Below are 21,937 nucleotides of genomic sequence, written 5' to 3' on the forward strand. Positions count from 1 at the left end.
AGGGAGGGAGGAGGAGAGAGGGAGGGAGGAGGAGAGAGGGAGGATGAAGGATGGAGCAGGGAGGATGGAGCAGAGATGGAGGCTGCAGGAAGGGAGGGTGAGGGAGGAGCAAAGAGGCAGGAGAGAGTGGTCTTATGCCGCTTTTCCACTGCATGGTACCAGCTCGACTCGACTCAGCTCGCATTTTTGGCGTTTCCACCGCGAAAACATGGTATCTGGTACCTGAAGTGGCTGCTTTTTTTAGTACCGCCTCGCTCTAGGTTCCAAACGAGCTGAGCCGATGCTAAAAGGTGACGTCGGCAGACGGCCGGCCACTGATTGGCCAGAGAGTGTGACGAAGTCACGAGAGCGACATGGCAACCATGCTGGTAACAGCCATAGCAGCGGCGCAGCCAACATATTCCACTTCTTCAACTTCTTCAACATGCCAATAATACGAACACGAATACCATCGCATCGATGTCCTCCATTGTTGTTATGCGAGTTCTGTCCATGTGTGGGTTGCGTAGTTGTTGTTTGCGTCGCGTACAAAAATACGTCACGGCCCTTTCGCACAGCCGACCCCGCCCACGTCCAGGAGGTACTATTTGCGTTGGAAAACGACCCGTGCTGCTACCGTGTCGAGTCGTGTCGTGTCGTGTCGTGTCGAGTCGAGTCGAATCGAGCTACATGTGCGGTGGAAAAGCGGCATTATACTCCTACTCTCTCAGAGAGGGAGTATAAGACAACCACTACAGATATACTGGGGGATTTCTATCTATTAAATATATACTTAGGAGCAGGTCCCAACATACCGGTCTACTTCTGCCTTAAGTTGCAGACTCTCTTGCTGCAGGAGCCGATTATTTTCCACCTCCTGGTTTAGCTCTTCCTTCTCTTTCTGGCCACGCCCCTCTTGTGCCTCCCAATTCTCTTTGTGCTGCAGTAAGGAACAGTACCTTTGGTTGGAGAGATGAGGGGAAAAGGAGAATAAAGGAGAAATCTTGAATACAAGCAAAGCAATTTTTAAATGAATTTAATTAATTAACCTGAATAGGAGCGCTTAATTTAACTGAACCTAATAAATCAAGTTAATACAGCGGTCGCTAGATCATAGGATTAATGCCTCTGGAATCTAATTTTATCACATAATTACACTTACAGAATATAGTACAGTACAATTACTTGCCAACAGGGGCTCAGAACAATGTAGAAACCAAATTACAACTACAGAATAACTAGCCACGTGAGACCATCCTGATCTCACATTCTGTGTCTCTCTGCAGAGTCTGGCTTTGAGTCCGTTCAAAGCCTTTTCCAAAAATGTGAAAACGAAAGTGGCCACATTGGTTTGGCTCATGACGAACAAGGACCACTGCATTTCACCCAAAGAAAATACAGAAATGGGAAGTTCAGATCTATGGAACAATCAAAACCAATCAAGCGAAATTCTAGGGGGAGTTGAAATGATTAAACTCATGCGAATTCTGAATTTGCATGCTTAGAGTAGAATGCCCTGTGGACTCACTTGTTGTGCAGCGCCCTGTGCTCGCCCTCCAGTGCCCTCTGCTTGACCTTCAGGGCGGCGTGCTGGCTGATGAGCTGCTCGTACTCGTGTGCCTGCCGCTCGTGGACGTTGAGCAGACGCTCGTGGTCACTCAGCACGTTCTCACGGCCCTGCCACGCTTCGTCGCGCTGACGGTGCCACGACTCCACCTCTGTCTCCAGGGCCACCACCTGCCCCTGAAGCACTGCATTCTGGGCCATGAGGGAGGCGCTCTGTGAGGAGAGCGTGGAGTTCTCCACCTGAGAACACATGGGGCATAAACATTTAGCACAACAAATGTAATGACCTATACTAATTAACTATCGGCATTATGATATTAGGGGCATTCGGGCAACCCTGAGTTGCCAAAACGAAATAATAACTTCACGGTGTGTCTTTTTACAATTTATTTGTTACGAGCATTCGTAGTGTTGATCAACGGAGAAATAGTCTGCCAAAGATGTTGACGTTGCTTAGCAACTGAGATCTCTGGAGTTGATAAGTTACCGGACTACTTGCGGAGTGATACGAAAGACAGCAAAAAGTCAATTTTCCTTGACAGCGGTCAATTATACTCAGCAAAGGTGAATTATCAAAGATAATTCACTGCTGGAAGTTGTGAAGGGCCCATGCAAGTGAACGGAGCATTCCACGGCACTGAGAAGAGCCGGGTAATAAACGGTTATATTTGATACGGCTGTGTGACTTTGGGAGTGTGTGTGGATGATTTCACTTGGCCCGAGTCAGACTGATTGGACTCTTGGGCTGGGTGAAGTAGCACACCTGTTAAAGGGGAAATCCAGTGTTAAATGGATCTGGGATATGTTCAGTATGATAACGAGTTTGAACCTTCGTTGGGTAGCAAAAAAACGTTTATACGATGCATTCTTAAGTTGGCTTCTTTTAGCGGATGGCATTGATGACTTTGTAAGTGTACAGATAGTTTATTAAAAGGACATTTTATACACACAACACCTTCAGTGGTTCACCTGTCGATGCCATCTTGTTTTTAAGACTCGATAAGTCGATTGACGAACAGAGCTGGCATGTTGTTGACGGATGTAGGGCTGTACACGTGAACAAAGGAACTGAGTGAGTTCTGTGTTCGTCAATCGACTTACGAGTCTTACAAACAAGATGGTGTTGACGGGTTGACTACTGAAGGTGTAAAATCTCCTTTTTAATAAACCTGTACACTTTTTTGCGAACGTTCAAACTTATTTATCACATAGCCTGCATTAATGGAGTCATTTTGTAGCTTTTATAGCTGCTAGGCGTAAAGGGTTTAATGTTCAAAGGGGGATTTTTTTGGGTGGGGGATGAGCCGCGGCGGGGGTCGTGATCTCCGGTCAGTGCACCATGAAGTATTTGATTTCAATAATCATTCTCTGCAGTATCGATCCACAAATAGCAGCTGCGCTTTCTCGCTCTCTTCTCTCAGACAGCGACTTAAAACACACATAGCAACAGCGCCTCATAGCCCCTAGCAGTGAACCAGTCTCAATGCTCTGTGTGACGGTGTTAGCTAAGAGTTAGCCAACACAGCTAGCATTTCAAGTGCAGCGCCTCCATGACCGGTTTTGGTGGAGAAGGAAAACGGCAGTGCCATTTAAAAGAACTTTAGATTTGAGGCAAATAACCAAAACGCATGTTTACTCATATGCAACAACATGTTTTCATTCAAGTTTTTATTTTTTCTAAAGTATAAAATGATCTAAAAACTTAACTCATTCTCTGTGTATAGATCAGACAGTAGGGCAACAGCCTGAATGAAAATAAGCACCACCTGTAAAATAACTTCCTGCTTAGCACCCTGGAGAGGCCATGTTACTGTCCTCCAGCTGTGGAGGTATTGTGGCATCCCGCCACTTAAACCTCGGCCCGGGCGGGTCCGAGGTGGGTTGATTGATGGCATATACCACCGCCACCCACTGAGTGGCATATACCACCGCCACCCACTGAGTGGCCACCCACGAAGAGCATCACTCTCTCCCCAATCAGCAAGATTGGGGGACACCTGGCCGGTGGAAGAGGAGCCATTTTAAAAGGAGCACGAGGTCTGACATTTGGGAGACCAGGAACGGGAGCAAGGAAGTAGGAAGCACTCTGGTCCGAGAGCGACTAGAGGCCCACGGAGGCCCTAGAGACCGCGATTAGTATAATCTGTCTAAGATCTATGCAATAAATGCAGAGTGCGGCTTAACCCGGTACCTGGAACCCGGCTCATTGGGGTAGCGGGTTGCCAGAGTATCCTCTACAGACTTTGGGTATGTGATAAAAAAAAAAGGTATCGTATCGAAGTTAGAAAATCTAGCATTGGGACAGCACTACTCTACAGTAAACACCAGCACTACTACCTGTAGTCTGGCCGTCTGTGTGTGCAGACTGGTGTTCTGCTCCTGCAGTGAGACGGTGTGTCTCTGCTGGGCGGCCATCTGACTGTTGAGGGAGCTGTTCTGGTTGTCCAGCTGCTTCAGCTGCTCCTTCAGGAGGCTGCTCTCCGTCTGCAAGGAGGAGTTCTGGGGGGAGGAGAGAGGTTCAGGTTAAAGCGGGATCAAAGTTATTCAAATGTGACATGGCCCATATAAACTGAGACTGGTTCCAGTGGGTATTTAGCTTTGTTAAAGGGCCCTATAAAGCACCAGGTGTGATCTGCCATTACAACCGTTGGAAAATCTGCCTTCTCCTTTGACTTAGTGACATCACAAGTGAAAGATGCATGATGGATGGATAAGTAACATTAGCTATAGTCCATTTGGTAGGATGGAAGACTGATCTATCCAGCATACATCTAGACGGACAATCCCAACTGATGTCTTTAAGGAAGAGGGAAGGAGATTTTCAAACGGCTTGAAATGGCTAATCACACTCACACTTGGTCAGATAATAGGGGCTCTTTAAGACTATCAGTGGAGGCTTCTCCATTAAGGAGGGGGAGGAAGATTCAATTAAATTCAAATTCAAATTACTTTATTTTTCCGTTAGGAACTTCAGATGTGGAGGAGCAGCAGGGTGTGTCCATACCCAACAGTACATACAATAAACAAAAGAAAAACACGCACACACTCGCAAACATACACCATCAGCCCTGCAGAAAATAAAAATAAAAATCCTTGCCTAAGCCTAATAAATAAATAGTATTATTACCTCCATAGTGGAGGATGAATAAATAAATATTTTAAAAAGATTCCAGGTATTAAAACAAGAGGATACAGTTCAAGGAGGGGTTAAACCATTCAAGAGTCTTATGGATGCCGGGACAAAACTTGACAGGGCTCTGTTTGGCCTTACTGTAGGGGCTCTGTATCTGCGGCCTGAGGGTAAGAGGGAATACTGGCTGTGTAGAGTGTGTGTGATGTCAAGGGTGATTTGTGTTGATTTCTGCTTAGTCCTTTTGTTGTATATATTGATGAGGGATTCCTGCTGTTGTCCAATTATTTTGCTGCTCAGTTTGATGATTCTGTTTAGTGGGTTCCTATGGATGTTGGACAGTGCTCCGAACCAGGAGGTGATGTTAAAGGTGATTATGGATTCAATGAAACATCTGTAGAATGCTGTCAGAACGGATTGGTGGACCTGGAGTTTGCGGAGTTTAGGAAGGAAAAAGAGACGTTGCTGGCACTTGGAGTGGATGATATCAGTATTTGTTTTGAAGTTGAGTTTGTGATCGATTGTTGTCCCAAGGTATCTGTATGTGTCAACCCTCTCTATCGGCTGGTTGTTAACAGTCAGAGTGGGGAAGGTGGAGGGGGCCTTACGGAAGTCTATGATTAGTTATTTTGTTTTGGTGATGTTGTGGTCAAGGCAGTTCCGCCTGCACCAGTCTAAAAAGGTGGCCAGCTCGGACTCTAACTGATCTAATGAGTTGGTGGAGTCCATGATGACAGTGTCGTCAGAATACTTGATGTATGTGATGTCTGGGTTTGTGCTTCTGCAGTCGTTGGTGTAGAGTGTATAAAGAACTGGTGAGATGACAGAGCCCTGTGGAGCACCTGTAGAGATCCTTCTGGATGAGCTAAGGTGGCCGTTAACTCTCACTCTCTGGTGTCTGTCTGTCAGGAATGAGAGGACCCAGAGTATGAGGTGGGGATTGACATCCATCTGGCTTAGTTTTTTTCCCATTAGAAGATCCTCCAAGTGTCAAGATCACGTTGGTGCTGCTATCCGACTTTCCTTGCTAGGCACCATGCCTATAGATCAGGTTGTTTGAAATAATGTTCTGGTTCTTTTACTAGTTTGTTACTCTGAATGTTCTGTTTGATATTGTGGAAAGGGTGTTAGTGAATGATTCAGAGCACGATGCATTTGAAATGGCATCACTTTTGGTCTTGAGTCTTTTCTTAAAACAATTGTAACTTAAAATAAACGTAGCTAAATAACCTCCAATAACTTCAGTCATTGAGGGCAATGACCCAATGATAGGCCCAGATTTTTTTATTTACTTTTACAAATCAAGAGTAGGCCTGATTTGACTAATGGGCTTTGCATCCTTTCCTTCGGCCCTTGTAGTCCAAGTCATGCTGCCCATCAGCTTTCAAAGTACAATGCTGCCACTGGTGGATTTCTATCAATTCACATAATTATCCCTCCCTGCTATTTTGTAGTTCATCAAAACACCCTGAAACAACTTGAGTCTCACATACTTATGCCACCATACGCCACTAGCAGTGTAAGCAGGCCAATGGCAACCAAGAGCGCAGACCTTCCTCCCTCACTTTAAAAACCACCAGCCGCCACTGATATATATACACTATACATCAGTGGAGGCTTCTCCAGTGAGGAGAGGGAGGAAGATCCTCCTTAACATTGTTGAGAATAAAAAATGCAGATTGCCAGGCTACTAATGAATTGATGCCCTTAAAAATGATTACTTTAATGCAGGGGTCTCAAACTCGCGGCCCGCGGGCCAATTGCGGCCCGCGGGTCGATATTTTGTGGCCCCCTACTTGATATCAAAGTTAAGTGTTAGTGCGGCCCGCACGTTTTAATTATTATTATTATTATTATAATTATTTATTTATTTTGCCGAGTCGCTGCGCTTGCCCGTTGGCCTCATTTATAAAGCTTGCTGCGCACAAAAACCTTGCATAAGACGGAGGTGAAATGTGCTAGGCCAACGGTATGGCTTCTCCCAACTCTGTGTGCGCTGGAGATACGCCCTTTCTGTGTGTATCTCTTTCCAAACACCATGCACCTGACCGGGTTCTCTCCTGTGTGACTCCTCTGATGTATTTCGATCTTACTGAAGCATCTGAAACTAACCGCTTAGCAACCGAGTTCCTGAAGTTGTGGAGCTTCATATCCCTGAGCATGAAATGTGCGTCAGTTTTTTTTCACTGCAAACGTTGGTAGGCTATTTATAGAAAATGTCTATGTTCTGACATGATTGATTGCATTTTATAACTGCATGGGCCTGGATACGTCGGTAGGGGTGTGTGTGTGTGTGTGTTCCTGTGTGTCCAGTGGGAGAGGAAATATCGACGTGTGAAAGAGTGTTTTGTATCAAGTTGAGGCCGACACATATTAATCGAAATTTATATATCACATGTTACATGTTACACATGTATTAAAAAAAAATTCGGGTTGAAATCGAGCTCGGGCTCATAATTACAGTTAATGTGTCGGGCCGGGCCGGGCTCGTACAGAACGTGCACGGGCCGGGTCGGGCTTGACACACACACACACACACACACACACACACACACACACACACACACACACACACACACACACACACACACACACACACACACACACACACACACACACACACACACACACACACACACACACACACACGTTTGCGGTGAAAAATGCTTCTGCACATTTCACCCCGTCTTCGCAAGGTTGTTGGGCACAGCAAGCTTTATAAAAAAATATATATATAAAGCCCTGCATGGGCCCTGCAGGAGCTGTGTGAGAGGAAGCGCTGCCAGGTCTCTGGCAGTAGGGAGTAGGCAAGAAAAGCCATATGTTCAGAAGGACACTTCATGTTCTGAAGAAGGTTCATGTTTTAAAGTCGTTTATGTTCAAAAGAGCCATTCATGTTTAAAAAAGCATTCATGTTACAGAACTGTTAATAGTAAAGCTTGAGAAGACTGGATATTTGTACTTTTTTGTGGAAAACTTGATGCGGCCCAGCCTCACCCAGAATCTGCCTCCAGCGGCCCCCAGGTAAATTGAGTTTGAGACCCCTGCTTTAATGCATATGCAAAGATATGTAATGTTCGTTTCCCTCGGTAAAAGGACATTAGCAGCCCCTATCGCCTATTGACAATTACTTCAGGGAGGACGTTCCTCCCTCAGCCTCCATTGACCCCCATTCATTTGCCCGAAAGTGTTGGCGGCCGGTGAATAACATGGGGTTCAATGGGAGAGAGGAGGAAAGTCCTCCTCTGATTGGGTGTGACTAGCTAAGGGATCTGGATCCCGCCTACGTCTGTTCGCGATATGAACCAATAAGCAGGAGCCCTGGCTGTGGAGCAGCCTGGAGGGAGGGGTTATCCCCTAATACCATCAGTAGTTCACCCCTCAATGCCATCTTGTCTTTAAGACTCGATAGGTAGATTGGCGAACACAGAGCTTGCGTGTGGTTGACGGATGTCACAAGCTCTGTGTTTGTCAATCTACCTATCGAGTCTTAAAGTCAAGATGGCGTTGAGGGGTTAACTGCTGATGGTATTGTGTGTATAAAATGTCCTTTTTAATAAACAATCTGTACACTTACAATGTTATCAATGCCTCGTTTTATATGTTAAGACCCTTATTATACTACCAAAGAAGAGTCGGGCTACTTCTAGCACTGTAAGTGGTTTAAAATAGCGATTTAGTTTTTACCATGAGAAATGCCCCTATCGTTCCAAGTTTATAGCGTTTTGGTAGAATCGTCTGAAAACAGCCAACTTAAGAATGCGTATATATATGCACTTTTTTGCCAAACAAACTTTCCAACCCGTTATCATACCAAACATATCCCAAATCCATTTAAAAAAAATCTCCTTTAAGCAGCCTCACCCGGCCCGAATGAGACCGATTGGACTCTGGGGATGGGTGAGGCAGCATATTGAGCAATCAATGTGCACAACAAGTTAAACCAGCCATCCCCACAATCACTCTGTCATGGATGGCAATATGGAGCAACAGGTTATCTATCATTGTCTACAAACTTTTACAATAAACCGGCCTTCCAACACCACCACCATCATTTCTTGTCTTGAGGAGTTGGAGTTAAAGTCCAGTAGTGTGGCCGCCCCCTAGGTAGTGTCTAGCACTGGCATTGTTACACATAAATATGCTGATTGATTATACATATGAGGATTTTAGCTGATCACTGATAGTTGTTTCAATTCCTAGGCCACTAAAGTATAGATCTTGATTGCATTTTTTCTATCCTAGGCTAGGTATTGTGGGCTCATGGTTTTGTTTAGGTGGGATATGTATGCATACATGTGTTGTGTTGTGTGTATGTATGCTGTCTGCTGGAACGCCTACATTTCTCTGCTGAGATGAATAAAGTATATCTTATCTTATCATAAAGGATAGGATGAGAAAAAGGTGTGGTTTTTGGAGTAGATGAAGACCTGAGCCGTACTGATGGTGCTGGGCTGTGAACGTCCTGTGAGACCACCCTGATCTGAGGGCAGTCTGGCCTCCATCATGTTGAAACCAATATTTAAAGACAAAAAGTGAACTGACCATTCAGTGCTAGGGGGAGGAATTTAAGTTCATAACGAGTCAGGCCATGGATGGGCAGAAATTGATTTCCACATATTGGTGTGGCCTGTGATGCTCTCTTCCCAAATCTGGACAGAAGTTAAAAACATCATCTCCACTGAGTAAGGCCTTTGCGTCAGTCCTCTTTTAACGTCAGTCTTTGATCTATTTAAATTAAAACAGTTTAGATTGCTTCCCGTTCTGCGGACTGTGGCACAGTGCTCCATGAACCCCCTTTCCCTGGAGCTTATTGGCTTGTCCCCTTTTTGGGTTTTGAAAGTTGTTTTCAACGGGAGCCAGGAAAGCTCTTCATGTGTCCTTGGAGATCAGGATGGTCCCACAGGGCTACGGCTTTTGCTGGTGCAGTTTGAAACACTGCTTTAAAGCAAATTGAACTGTGATTAAAGGAGAGGATACAATTGCCTTGACTTTGTCTCAACTTACGTTCTTCTCCAGATCAATAAGGTGGTCTTTCACCCGCAGCAGTTCGGCTGTGGCCGACACCTGAATCTGAGATTGGCCTACGGTCCGCGGCAGTAAGTTCTGGTTGCAGTTCTCTTCTTTCTCTTGCCGAAGAGACGACACCGTCTGGCGAGTCTAAAGCACACAAACAGATTCAGTTATACACTAAATAAACTAAGCGGAAGAGGCCTCTTACTAGGCAGAAGAGGGCAACTATGGGATGTATTAGAGAGAGGGACAGGTACTACCCAGTCTAGGTAGGGCAGCTAATCAGAACCTGGACACAGACAATCAGGTAATCACAAAGTCCATATTCAAAACCATCGCTAAAAATGGGTAATATACAGTCAGTAATAGTTATTTCCTTTTAGGTAAAAAATTTTTTCACTAACTAACTTTATTTATATTCACTATTTCTGTATTATTATTTATTTAGCAAAAAAAAAGAAAAAGGTAGACCACTTCCCATAATTGAGATCACCAAAAGTAATGCCAACGTCAGTGTTGTGAGTGCTACATGGTTTGCTCATTGCTTACTGTTAGCATTACTAGCAACTACTAGTTATTACTAACTAACTTTATTTATATTCACTATTTCTTTATATTATTTATTAAGCAGATTAATTGTAACGGTCACTAGTCTGGTCAGGATTAACGTCCCAATGGGTAATATTGAGCCCCTCCCAGTGAGTGAACTAAATAACAGTGTTCTATGCCACTCGGATTTAACTGGCGTTGCCACTGTGTGGTGTAAACGAATGTTGCTGGGCTGGCTGGTTGGTGTGATTGGGAGAGGGGAGTCCTGATAGAACGATTGTTGTTCAAAAAGAGAGAGCTGAGGGAAGCCAGCATGGACTACAGATATGTCCAGATCATTTGAAGCCAAGAGATAGTAGTTGAAATAAAGCACGTTGTGACCTTCAGTACCCTGAATCTGAGCTTCACATTTGGGTTTTCTAGGTTGATTCTGAACTCAATCAAATGTATAAACGACTAGCAGCCTGTGTGTGTTTGTGTCCTCACAGAGGTAAGCTCAGACCGCAGGGTGGTGTTGAGTGTGTTGCTCTCCTGCAGTTTCTGCTTCAAACTGGAGATCTTCTGCTCTTTGAGCTTCATGGTCTGCTGCACAGTTTCCTCCAGACGGGACTCCAACAGTCTGTACTTACTGGAATACATGATGTATATGATATACACACATTCTATATACATTAATAAGTAACATTCAATGGCTTTCCGTTCATATATTATATCAACAATCACCCTATACAGTTAAATCACATAACGCAAATACCACAACAATCGAAAAGGTCTGTGCCTCCAACCCATGCATCATCCCACACCCTCCCCTCTCCCCATCACAAAGGTTGTAGTAGGACCGTAAAGAGGTCATGCCTCTATTGAACAAGTTTTCGGGCTCTAGGGTCAATAATGGCGACGCTACTGAAATTTTTGCTAAAAAAATATTTATATTATTATATATTATTTATATTATATTTTTTAAATAAGTATATATATTTTTCAAAACTAAAGGTTGCAGTAAGACCATAAAAGACCCATGGCCTATATGGAAAACGTTTTGGGGCTCTAGAGTCAATAATGGAAACGCTATTGAAATTGTTCCTAAATAAAAAATCCTCAAAAATAAGAAGAGATATATTTTTCCAAACTAAAGGTTGTAGTAGGACCATAAAGACCCCATGCCTCTATGGAAAAAGTTGTGGGGCTCTAGAGTCAATAATGGAGACACTATACTTGTCTAGCAACGTACCGCGGCTGCTAGGTGCATATAGAGGGAACACTGAGATAAGCTTGCAAGCGTTACCAAAACGCGCAACACAACCAAACACCTGCGGACTCATAGGATTCTCCTGTTTTGTGTGAGTTACCTGTCCTCCAGGCTGTGTTCCTGCTGCAGAAGTCTCTCCCGGTTCAGTCCAACCTTCTCCAGCTCCTGGTTCAGGCTCTCCAACTCCAGGTTCTGCTGCTGACCATTCAGCTTTTCAGAAACCAGCTCCTGTTGTGAGAGAGGAGGACAGATGGAATGCAGCCCCTACGATTCCCTCCTTCAGTCTGCGGCCTCAATAGCCCGTCTCCCCACCCCCAGGAGTAGGCTGGGGGATCAGCGGCCCTGCACTTCTCCCCGATTGGGAGCATGCGCAATACCGTGTGTCGCTCGGTGACCCATGATGCATTTTGTTCTTCTTTTTACCAAAAAAGAAATAATATAAAGTTGAAATATAACTCCATTCACACCATTCTAACCAGTTGAGCCATCCAGCTGCCCTAACCTCTCGGAGCGTCGCCAGGGTCCTCAGGTCGATAGTGGCCTGCTTCTGGAGCTCCTTGCTGTCCCTCTCCAGCTCCTTCACCCTGACCGAGGCTTCTTTCAGCCGCTCCAGCTCCTTCCCCTGCGCCCCGCTTTCCTTCCTGGCCTTGGTCAGACACGCCTCCTTTTCCTCCAGCTCCGCCTCCTTGGCCTCCAGCTGATTGCGGAGCCGCCATGTCTCCTTCTCCATCCCCTTGCGCTCCTTCTCCGACTGCTCTAGGTCTGTCACGATCCTCCTCCGCTCCTCCTCCGCCTCTTCCCTCCTTCTCCTCTCCTCCCGAAGCTCGCCGGCCTCACGCCGCCTCGCCTCTCTCTCCTCCTGCCGCGTCCTCTCCGCCTCCTCCTTCTCGTCTTGGGTGCGCTCCAGCTCCTCTTCCAGCCGACGCTTCTCTTGCGACAGCGCGGCCGCCGTCTGCTCGGCTTGTCGGCGCTCGACTCGCGACTCCTCGCGAGCCTCCTCCAGCCGCCCCGCCAGCTCCTCATGCTCCTGCTGCACGCGGCTGTGCTCCTCCTGCAGCGCGGCCAGCCGCGCCGATGCCGAGCGCAAGCCCTCCGAGGAGCGTCGCAGCTCCCTGTTCTCCTGGGCCAGAAGGCGGCTCTCCTCCTCGCGCCGGACAGTGCGCTGAGCCCCCAGCCTCGCCACCTCCTCCGCCTCCCGCTTCAGCCGCCTGGACTCCTGCTCCAGGGAGGCCACCTCCTTCTCCAGGGCCTCGGCACGCTCTTTGGAGGAGAGCAGGGAGGCCAGCTTTAGAAGGGGAGGAGTGAGGGAAGAGCATTAGTGAGTTGGTAAAGGTTTCAATCTCCAAAATGATTTGAGCTGCTTTGGGGCTCATACAGAATACATTTCTTAGTAAGACTCATCAAAGTTAGATATTCAGAGTATCTGTGGAGACCTATTGTTATGGTAGGGTTTGGGTATCATTAATCTTCCGGATTGCTAAATCCTTTATCTCAGCGGTTGACTTCATAAAGGATTGGTTCCAATAGTCCCATAGGGGGGCGCTATGACAACGGTCAAAGTTAAACCATCGGCATGTCCTTTGCGTATTTCGCATGCTCAACAGTTTTGCCTCTTGGACCCATATTTCACATGCCACATGTCTGTCAGGATAAGATTTTGCTGTAGGCTAGAGTGAACATTTAGGGACATTTTGTTCTTTAGAGTCTTAGCTTTCACACTTTTGATATACATTACCTTTGGGCTTAAAATCCAATTAAATGGTTTTGATGCATGCTAATAACCAAACATTATTCTTCTGCGTGTATGTGTCTTTGTTAATCTGACCTTTACAATTAATCGATACATAATTTTTACCTACCTCATAAATCAAGCCTACATTACGTACTTTGTAAGAATTATCAAATTCAGAATCAGAGGTCTAACCTACTACTAAGTCATACAAGACATGATCATGGCCATTATCATGAACATGAACAATGGGGGCGAAGGCAATTACCCCTCAGATTGTCATGGCCTGTGACGGTAAATAAAGTGCAAGGACTTGCTAAAAAATTATATTTGTTGGCGGACACGCATAAATCGCCTTGAGTTGCGTCCCCAGTCTTGACAGAATGAAAATCGCTGACTCTCACTTTCATCTATGCGGATGCAAAGAATGACGCTAAATTAACTGAAAAGACCACATTCACTCCTCATATGCAGCCGGGGCAACCCCAAGGGAAATTCAGATTGGTTTATCAAAACATTCAAGGTTTAAATTTGAGATCTAGACCTAGAGGCCAACCAGCTTTCTTTTTTTTTTTTTTTGCCATGGCGGCGCGCACGGTTGCAGCGGCTTATAACGGCTCTTCCCTTTCGGTGCTTTATTTGTTTTTTATGCTTTTATTTACGTTTTTGTTTGTGTCTACTACGCAAGGAAACAATTGCTACAGTAGACAGGCTTTACTGGACGTTGGTTTCCACAGAAAATCAACATCCCGGACGAGATAGCGAGACCACCAGGCTCTCCGTGGATCGTAATCAGCTGCGGCAGGCGGCGCCGACGGAGAAGGGAGAGGAAGCAGAAGCGGGGACGTCGCTCCGGCCTCCTGGCAAGACTGAGGAAAGACCCACATAAGCCTCCTCTACCTAGTATGTTCCTCTCCAACGCAAGATCTCTGACCCACAAAATGGACGAGCTGGAACTACTCGCCAACGGTAACCGCTATGTACGAGACTGTTGCGTGTCTGTAATATCTGAGACATGGCTTCACCCGTCGATCCCGGACGCAGCCGTACAGCTGGGGGGGCGCACCGTCCACCGCTGGGATCGCAACAAAGACTCCGGTAAGAGCAGAGGAGGTGGTTTGTGCATCTTTATACACAACAGCTGGTCTATAAACACAACAACTATAGACACACACTGCTCCCCGGACTTAGAGTACATTACAGTTAAATGTCGCCCATTTTTTCTGCCCAGAGAGTTAACAGTAGTGCTAATCACGGCTGTTTACATTCCTCCCGATGCCAACGTTGGCATAGCTCTCTCTCTACTGCTAAAAGCCATGTTTTTAAACACCAGGACCTGGCTGTCCACACAGAATCTGTACTTTCCTACATCAAGTACTGCGTGGGAAACGTCACAGTGGACAAACGCATTCGTGTGTTCCCCAACCAGAAGCCCTGGATGACCAGCCAGGTCCGGACGCTCCTCAAGGTCCGCAACGCCCGCAACGCCGCCTTCAGGTCTGGAGACAGAGAGCAGTACAGCGCTGCTAGAGCCGACCTGAGGAGGGGAATTAAGAAGGCAAAGGCGGACTACAGGAGGAAAATAGAGGATCACCTCTCTGAAAACAACCCACGGCAGGTGTGGCAAGGCATTCAACAGTTGACAAACTACAGGGGACGCAACACCACAACTGTGAACTCAAGTATCTCGCTGGCAGAAGAACTGAACTTCTTCTTTGCCCGCTTCGAGACATCAAGGACATCACAGACCTCAGCTTCATCACCACCCCAGCCCCCACCAGCTCACAGCACCCACTCACTGACTGTACAGGTGCAGGATGTGAGACGTGTGCTTAGTGGAGTCAACCCCAGGAAAGCTGCCGGACCAGGAGGACTTCCTGGGAAGGTCCTCAAGGGCTGTGCTGACCAGCTCTCACAGGTCTTCACAACAATTTTCAACCTCTCCCTGACACAGGCCATCATCCCAGCCTGTCTGAAGTCCTCTACCATCATCCCCGTACCCAAGAAATTAGCACCGGACACTCTGAATGACTACCGCCCAGTAGCACTCACACCCATCATTATGAAGTGCTTCGAGCGGCTGGTCCTACACCACATAAAAGCCTACCTCCCCCCCACCTTAGATCCTCACCAGTTCGCTTACAGAGCGAACAGATCCACCGAGGACGCCATTGCCATAGCCCTTCATGCTGCGCTGAGTCACCTGGAACACCGGGAGAGCTACGTCAGGATGCTCTTCATTGATTACAGCTCAGCCTTCAACACCATCATCCCGGCTATCCTGGTCTGCAAACTGTCAGCTCTGGGTCTCGACCCGCTCACCTGTTCCTGGATTAGTGACTCACAAATCGACCCCAGAAGGTCCCCACTTCTCCTCCACCCGCACCCTCAGCACAGGCTCTCCACAGGGGTGTGTGCTGAGCCCACTCCTGTACTCTCTGTACACCTTCGACTGCAGTCCCACCCACCCCAGCAACACCATAGTGAAGTTTGCGGACGACACAACGGTGGTGGGACTGATCTCAGAGGGAGACGAGTCTGCCTACAGGGATGAGATCCTGAAGTTAACATCGTGGTGTTCAGACAACAACCTGGCATTGAACATCACAAAAACTAAGGAGATCATCCTGGACTTCAGGAAAAGCAGAGCAGACCCGGCTTCCCTCTACATCAACGGTGACTGTGTAGAGAGAGTCCACACCTTCCGCTTCCTGGGCACCATGATCTCTGCTGGCCTCTCCTGGACTGCCAACACGGTGGCGGTCGTCAAGAAGGCTCAGCAGCGGCTTCACTTCCTCAGGGTGCTCAGGAGGAACAACGTGGGAGAGAAGCTGCTGGTGACCTTCTACCGCTCCACCATCGAGAGTCTTCTGACGTTCTGTATCTCAGTGTGGTTTTCACAGTGCACTGAGGCAGAGCGGAAGAAACTCCAGGGAGTGGTAAACACCGCACAGAGGATCACTGGCTGCCCCCTCCCAAGGACATATACATCTCCCGCTGCCTAAGCAGAGCGGAAAGAATCACAAAGGACAGCTCCCACCCTGGCTTTCACCTGTTCGACCTGATGCCCTCTGGCAGGCGCTATAGGTCCATCAGAACCAGGTCTTCACGGTTCAGAGACAGCTTCTTCCCAAAAGTTGTTCTTGTTCTATTTATATATTTATTTATTTTCTCGAATGCACCAATTGGGAAAGCTTACTAAAAATTTCGTTGTACTTGACTCGTGCAATGACAATAAAAGGCTTTCTATTCTATCTTTGCTTCCAGCTCTGTGCAACCTTCCCTACGTACCACAAATTTACCAATTCCATTTCGATAAGTGATGTCGATTACAAAAAATTGATTGAAAGATATTAAACGTTCACGCATTTGGACATGGGCATGTTCTAAACATTCATCAGATTGTGATTTAGATTTTTTTGCGGTTGCGGTGGTTTCCTGTTCCATTTCGGTCCAAGTTCCTGTTACTTTATATCCGTTTTACATTTTCCCATGAAACCCATTTTTGCACAGGTTTAATAGCAGTTACGTTTGATGTTACACTATATTTTTGCCTTACAGCTAAGTTCCTGTTATACGTTTATACTAAGTGGCAGACTTGCATACTTGTATATGTTTTTCTGCTTTCCCCTTAATCAGCTTTTTCCATGTTAATTGCAGTTACATCTAATGTTTGAAGTTTTTGGGTCACACACACACACACACACACACACACACACACACACACACACACACACACACACACACACACACACACACACACACACACACACACACACATCTGTTTTTGTTTGTAGCGCTAACACTTTTTGTCTTTACAGATTGGAGCTTGCTTGATCGCCTTTTTTATTATTTTTTTTTACAAAAGGGCTCAGGGAAGATTGTTGGTCAAAAAAAAGAAGGGTTGCTTTTGCTTCCCTCTGGAATAATTAATCCTGCAACTACAAAAATAAATATTTATATTTATAAATCCTAAATTTGATATGAAATAATAGTAATATGTTACTAGAAAATGAATTACCTGCAGAGAATGCGGTGAGGGCTTTATTGCAAAGTGAGGTTCAAATGTTTTGATAAAGTCATAGTTTAAGACATAAAACATTGTGGAACAGCTTAAATCAATAGAAAAGATTGAAACAGAGTTCAAATGGAGTAAACAATGTAAACATGCACACTATTTAAAAAATGTCAAATGGTTGAAAACAAATCAAGAATAAGAGTTAAACAAATAGCTTCAGTGATAAAGTTTGCGATAAAATATAAAATAGCAGAGCTGTTCTAATAAAGTTCAAGTGTATCAAAATAAAACACATGAAATAGAATGATGTTTACTGTGCAAGGTCGCTGTTAAAGGATGTGAGGGCGACAATTACTATGGAGTTCTGGGTTATAATGACATTATATTATGGACCAGAAGATTTGACCCCTCTCCTACCTCTCTGTTCAGCCCGTCTCGGCACTGCTCCAGTCGCACCGCCTCCCGCTCCACTTCCTCGCATCGTCTGGCCTTCTCCTGCAGACAGCCCGCCTCCTCATTGGCCAACTTCAGCTGGCTCTCCAGGCTGGCCAATTGGCTGCCTACGTCGGTCAAGGCCTGATGCAGCTGCCGATTCTCCGCCTCCACCTCGCGGACGCATGCCTCACTGTTGGCCTGTGCCCGCTCCCGCAGTGAGGTCACCGCCTCGGACAGGTGCTGCCGCTCGCGTTCCAGCTCGGAAATCTGATTGGACGGGGAGAATGAGTTGGGGGTGTTTTAAGAGGTCCCATGGCATGAAAATCTCACTTTATGAGGTTTTCTAACATTAACATGAGTTCCCCTAGCCTGCCTATGGTCCCCCAGTGGCTAAAACTTGCGTTCGATGTAAAACGAGCACTAGGTATCCTGCTCGCCTTTGAAAAGATGGAAGCTTAAGCGCGCTGATTTGGAATGTGGCCCCATATGTCGTCATAAGGGGCCAAGCTACCACCCCTTTCTCTGCCTTGCCCGCCCAGAGAATTTGGCCCGCCAATGAGACGATGAGCTAAGACCTTGCCAGCGCCACGTGTGTGTGTGTGTGATTACACACACTGTAACGCAAGTGTTGTACAATCCTTTGTTATTTGGATAACCGTTCTGCTGTTGGTGTTATAGCGCATAACACGTTAGTTCTCTGACGTCTCTCGTATTTCCACAACGAGACTGTAGTTGGGGTTACAGTCTCGGGAAAGGAACTTTTACTTTGACTCCCTGAAGTACATGAGCCAAGACATGGAGGAGGAAGGGATTGTTGCCAGCAATTGTCTCCCACTTGAGCCCCGCTTCCCGCTGCCGAGGGACCACCGCCTCGGCGTTGCCCGCTGCAGGAGGCGGTGGTGCCTAAGCGATGCCCGCTGCAAAGGCGGCGAGGCTCCGGCGGGAGAAAATCCAGGTCAACAATCGCGGGCAACAATCCCTTTCTCCTCCATGTCTTCGTTCAGTCTACATCAGATTGATGAGGACGTGGAAGAACCACAGACGTCGGAGAACACGCTGCAGTCGTTTGAGTTCCATAATATCTTCTATATATCTTCACAGCTTTTTGCCTTGATAATATATATGATATAGATATGGATGTATAATATGATATTATTTAGATATAGAGCTCCATGACTCCCGAATATTTACAGAACACTGCCAAAGGCTGTGTGCGCCTCGCCGTTGCGATACATCCACTGTAAACAGCGCATGGTTCCGTGGCCGCAAGCCGCTCAGGGCCACACCCTCACCCTCCTCCTTGACCCGCCTCTCTCCTCCTCATTTGCATAAAGCTACAGACACCGAAACAGTGTGTTTGGGGAAAGCTCAATGTGCGACTGGGTAGTGGCTGTAATTCTGCACCACGGAGGAATTTCGGGAACGTCTTCAAATACTGTGTTAGGGGCCCACTATCATCTAAACTTAGCACAAAAAGTAAGGAGATTCGTGTTTGGTCGATTATTTCTCTGTGGTAACAATGCTTTTTGCATTTACTTCCCTTTCAAATGGTGCCCCATTTGTAAGGAACCTGCATTTGTGGGATGAGCAGCAGCGCTGAGTATGTGGGTTGCGTCCATGAAAAATTAGTCAAATCTTTTCTGCCATTGCCAATGGCAGAAAAGCCATTGGCATTGTTTTGAGCTTCTGGTACCCACCCAGGTGCTGCCAATCAGGTGCCAGATTGGCACCTGATTGGCAGCACCTGTGAGCATGGGCCCTACCCTACTACTGTAAGTACAGCTACAGTCAGTAAGTGTCTGGTCCAAGACCGGCATGCCGCGTTTGACTGATTTGGATAGGGCCCTTGCGATAGGGCAACTTCAAGCTGGTGTTCCGCAAAACCAAGTTGCGGCATTATTTGGAGTGAGCCCTAGTACCCTCTCCAAACTGAAGGCCAAGTTCCATATAATGGGGGATGTCAAAGACAGGCAGCGAAGTGGGTTTCCCAAGAAGACGACATCCGAAGAAAACCATTTCATCACCCTGTCAGCACTTAGGTGCCGGAGGCTGTCTTCTACAGATTTGCAATCGAGGTTTGCAGGACGATATGGCCGACGGCTCTCTGCCCAGGCAATCCGGAACAGACTACACGCAGCCAATCTCCGGTCTCATAGGGCCGCCAGGAGTCCTGCCATGACTGCCCTTCACTGTCAGGCCCTGGTGTCGACAACACGTGCACTGGAACCTGAAATGTGGAGGAACGTCATGTTCAGTGAGGAGTCCAGCTTCTGCCTTCGGCAGTTGGATCGTAGGGTCAAAGTGTGGAGAAGATGCGGAGAACGCTATGCTGATTGCTGCACAGATAGAATAACATATTTTGGTGGAGGCAGTGTGATGGTGTGGGCATCTCCCTCACTGGAAAAACAAGGCTTGTCATCATTGGAGGCAATCTAAATGCAGAGAGATATAGAGATGAGATTATACAACCAGTGGCAATCCCATATCTCCACAGTCTGGGACCGAACTCTATCCAACTATCCAAGATGACAACGCTCGCCCCCACAGGGCGGGGTTTATCAGAGACTACTTCCAGAATATGGGAGTGGAGAGGATGGATTGGCCTACTAGCAGTCCTGACCTCAACCCCATTGAACACTTGCGGGAACAGCTTGGGCATGCTGTTCGTGCCAGAGTGACCAACACAACCACGTTGCCTGACTTGTGACAAATGCTGGTTGAAGACTGGGATGCCATCCCACAGCAGTGTGTGACCAGGCTGGGGACCAACCAAACTTCAATCATCCAATCCACCAAACGAGTCAATGGCAGAAGAAGCTGTTTGGCATTGGCAGAGAAGATTTGGCAAATTTTTCATGGGCGCAACCGACATACTCAGCTCTGCTGCTCATCCCTCAAGTGCATGTTCCTTACAAATGGGGCACCATTAGAAAGGGAACTATAGCGGCTTTCCAACGGTATAAGATCTATTGCCAAAAAGCATTGTTACCAAAAATAAATAATCAACCAAACAAAAATGTTCTTACTTTTTGTGCTAAGTTTATATTAAAGCATGCATTCATGCCATGGGAGCGTTAAGGAGTTTATAGATTTTTTTCCCCCACCATTATTACTACTACTAAAATGTATACTACTTCTATTGTGTATATAGATATTTACCTATTCACCTACTGACCTGAGTCTTTAAGACTTGCTTTCAGCCACCACGCATACTTTTGTTAACTGCTATTGAGTGTAGCTTGATAGTGCTCTTTCTTGTATATCTATTATGTCTTTCTCAATACGGTTTGTTATGGCGCTTTTCCACCGGCGGGTACGCTTCTGACCCAGCACGCCTCAGGCCGGTATTTAGGGTGCGGTATAGCCCAGCTCAGTTACGGCTCACGTTTCCACCGCCGACAGTACCCTTATCGTAGGGATGGGTTTAAGCCATAAGGCGATAGCCGGCAGCTAAGTAAGCATCGTGATCTCATAGCAGCCCGACACAGTGTAGCCTGCTAATAAATCCAAGGAAAAAGAATAAGAACGCACACAATGAACAAAGAGCAACAATGTAGGACGACCCAAGAAGGACTGCAAACTTTTGCCCGACATTTTCTTCAATAAACAAAGCTTTCGACGTTGTCCATAAATACCTTGCGGGTAGGCTAATGTGTTTGTTTGTTATCATCTCCCTGTCGCACGGAAGTGCGATTCTGCTGACCTATCAACGGACGGCGTGTGTAGCTCGAACTTGCCGGTACCCTTTAAGGTGCCTCAGTACCCCAACGGAGGAGTACTGCAAGACGAGTACGGCTCAATACGGCTCACCTTTGCGGACTGAAACGACCCGCACCCTACGGTGGAAACGCGCCATTATTCTGCTTTCTTTGTCTTGACGTGCCAAGGGACAACGACTGTGAGTTAACTTTAAGCTAAACAGAACCAGGCCCCTTTTTTCAGGGATCACAACATAAAGTGAAATTGACCTAAAGTGTAATTCCGGCGAAAATTTATCCCAGGGTCTTTTTCGGCATTAAGACCCATAAATAAGATCCATAATGTTTTTGGCTAGGGTTACAGCGAACGCTTCCAAATCTGCATTTTTTAACCACTGATACTGCTCAAAATAGCACCAAACCTGTGCAGTAGCATAATTAGTATCCCTAACAAAGCATCAACAACTTAGTTAGCATACAGGGAGTTTATTAAAAAGACAAGTCTGTGCCTTACCGTTAGTTCCTTGTTTCCAGGAAGTCCCCACAAGTCAATTACCGGCTACCATAAAAA

General features: G+C 46.5%; 1 protein-coding gene across 5 annotated transcripts in view; it reads right to left on the reverse strand.

The window, feature by feature from the left end:
- The window catches only part of ccdc88c (coiled-coil domain containing 88C), a 77,258-nt gene that overhangs the window by 15,427 nt on the left and 39,894 nt on the right, over positions 1-21,937 (reverse strand). For all 5 annotated transcript variants that reach the window (XM_060051773.1, XM_060051771.1, XM_060051770.1 and 2 more), the window contains exons 12-19: positions 17,651-17,935; positions 11,989-12,771; positions 11,587-11,714; positions 10,724-10,865; positions 9,683-9,835; positions 3,883-4,044; positions 1,508-1,785; positions 795-938 (exon numbers count right to left, since the gene is read on the reverse strand). In XM_060051773.1, coding sequence (XP_059907756.1) covers positions 795-938; positions 1,508-1,785; positions 3,883-4,044; positions 9,683-9,835; positions 10,724-10,865; positions 11,587-11,714; positions 11,989-12,771; positions 17,651-17,935 — 2,075 coding nt within the window. The remainder of the gene's footprint in view (positions 1-794; positions 939-1,507; positions 1,786-3,882; positions 4,045-9,682; positions 9,836-10,723; positions 10,866-11,586; positions 11,715-11,988; positions 12,772-17,650; positions 17,936-21,937) is intronic.

The sequence above is a fragment of the Gadus macrocephalus genome, chromosome 5 (assembly GCF_031168955.1).
Source record: "Gadus macrocephalus chromosome 5, ASM3116895v1".
Lineage (NCBI taxonomy): Eukaryota > Metazoa > Chordata > Actinopteri > Gadiformes > Gadidae > Gadus > Gadus macrocephalus.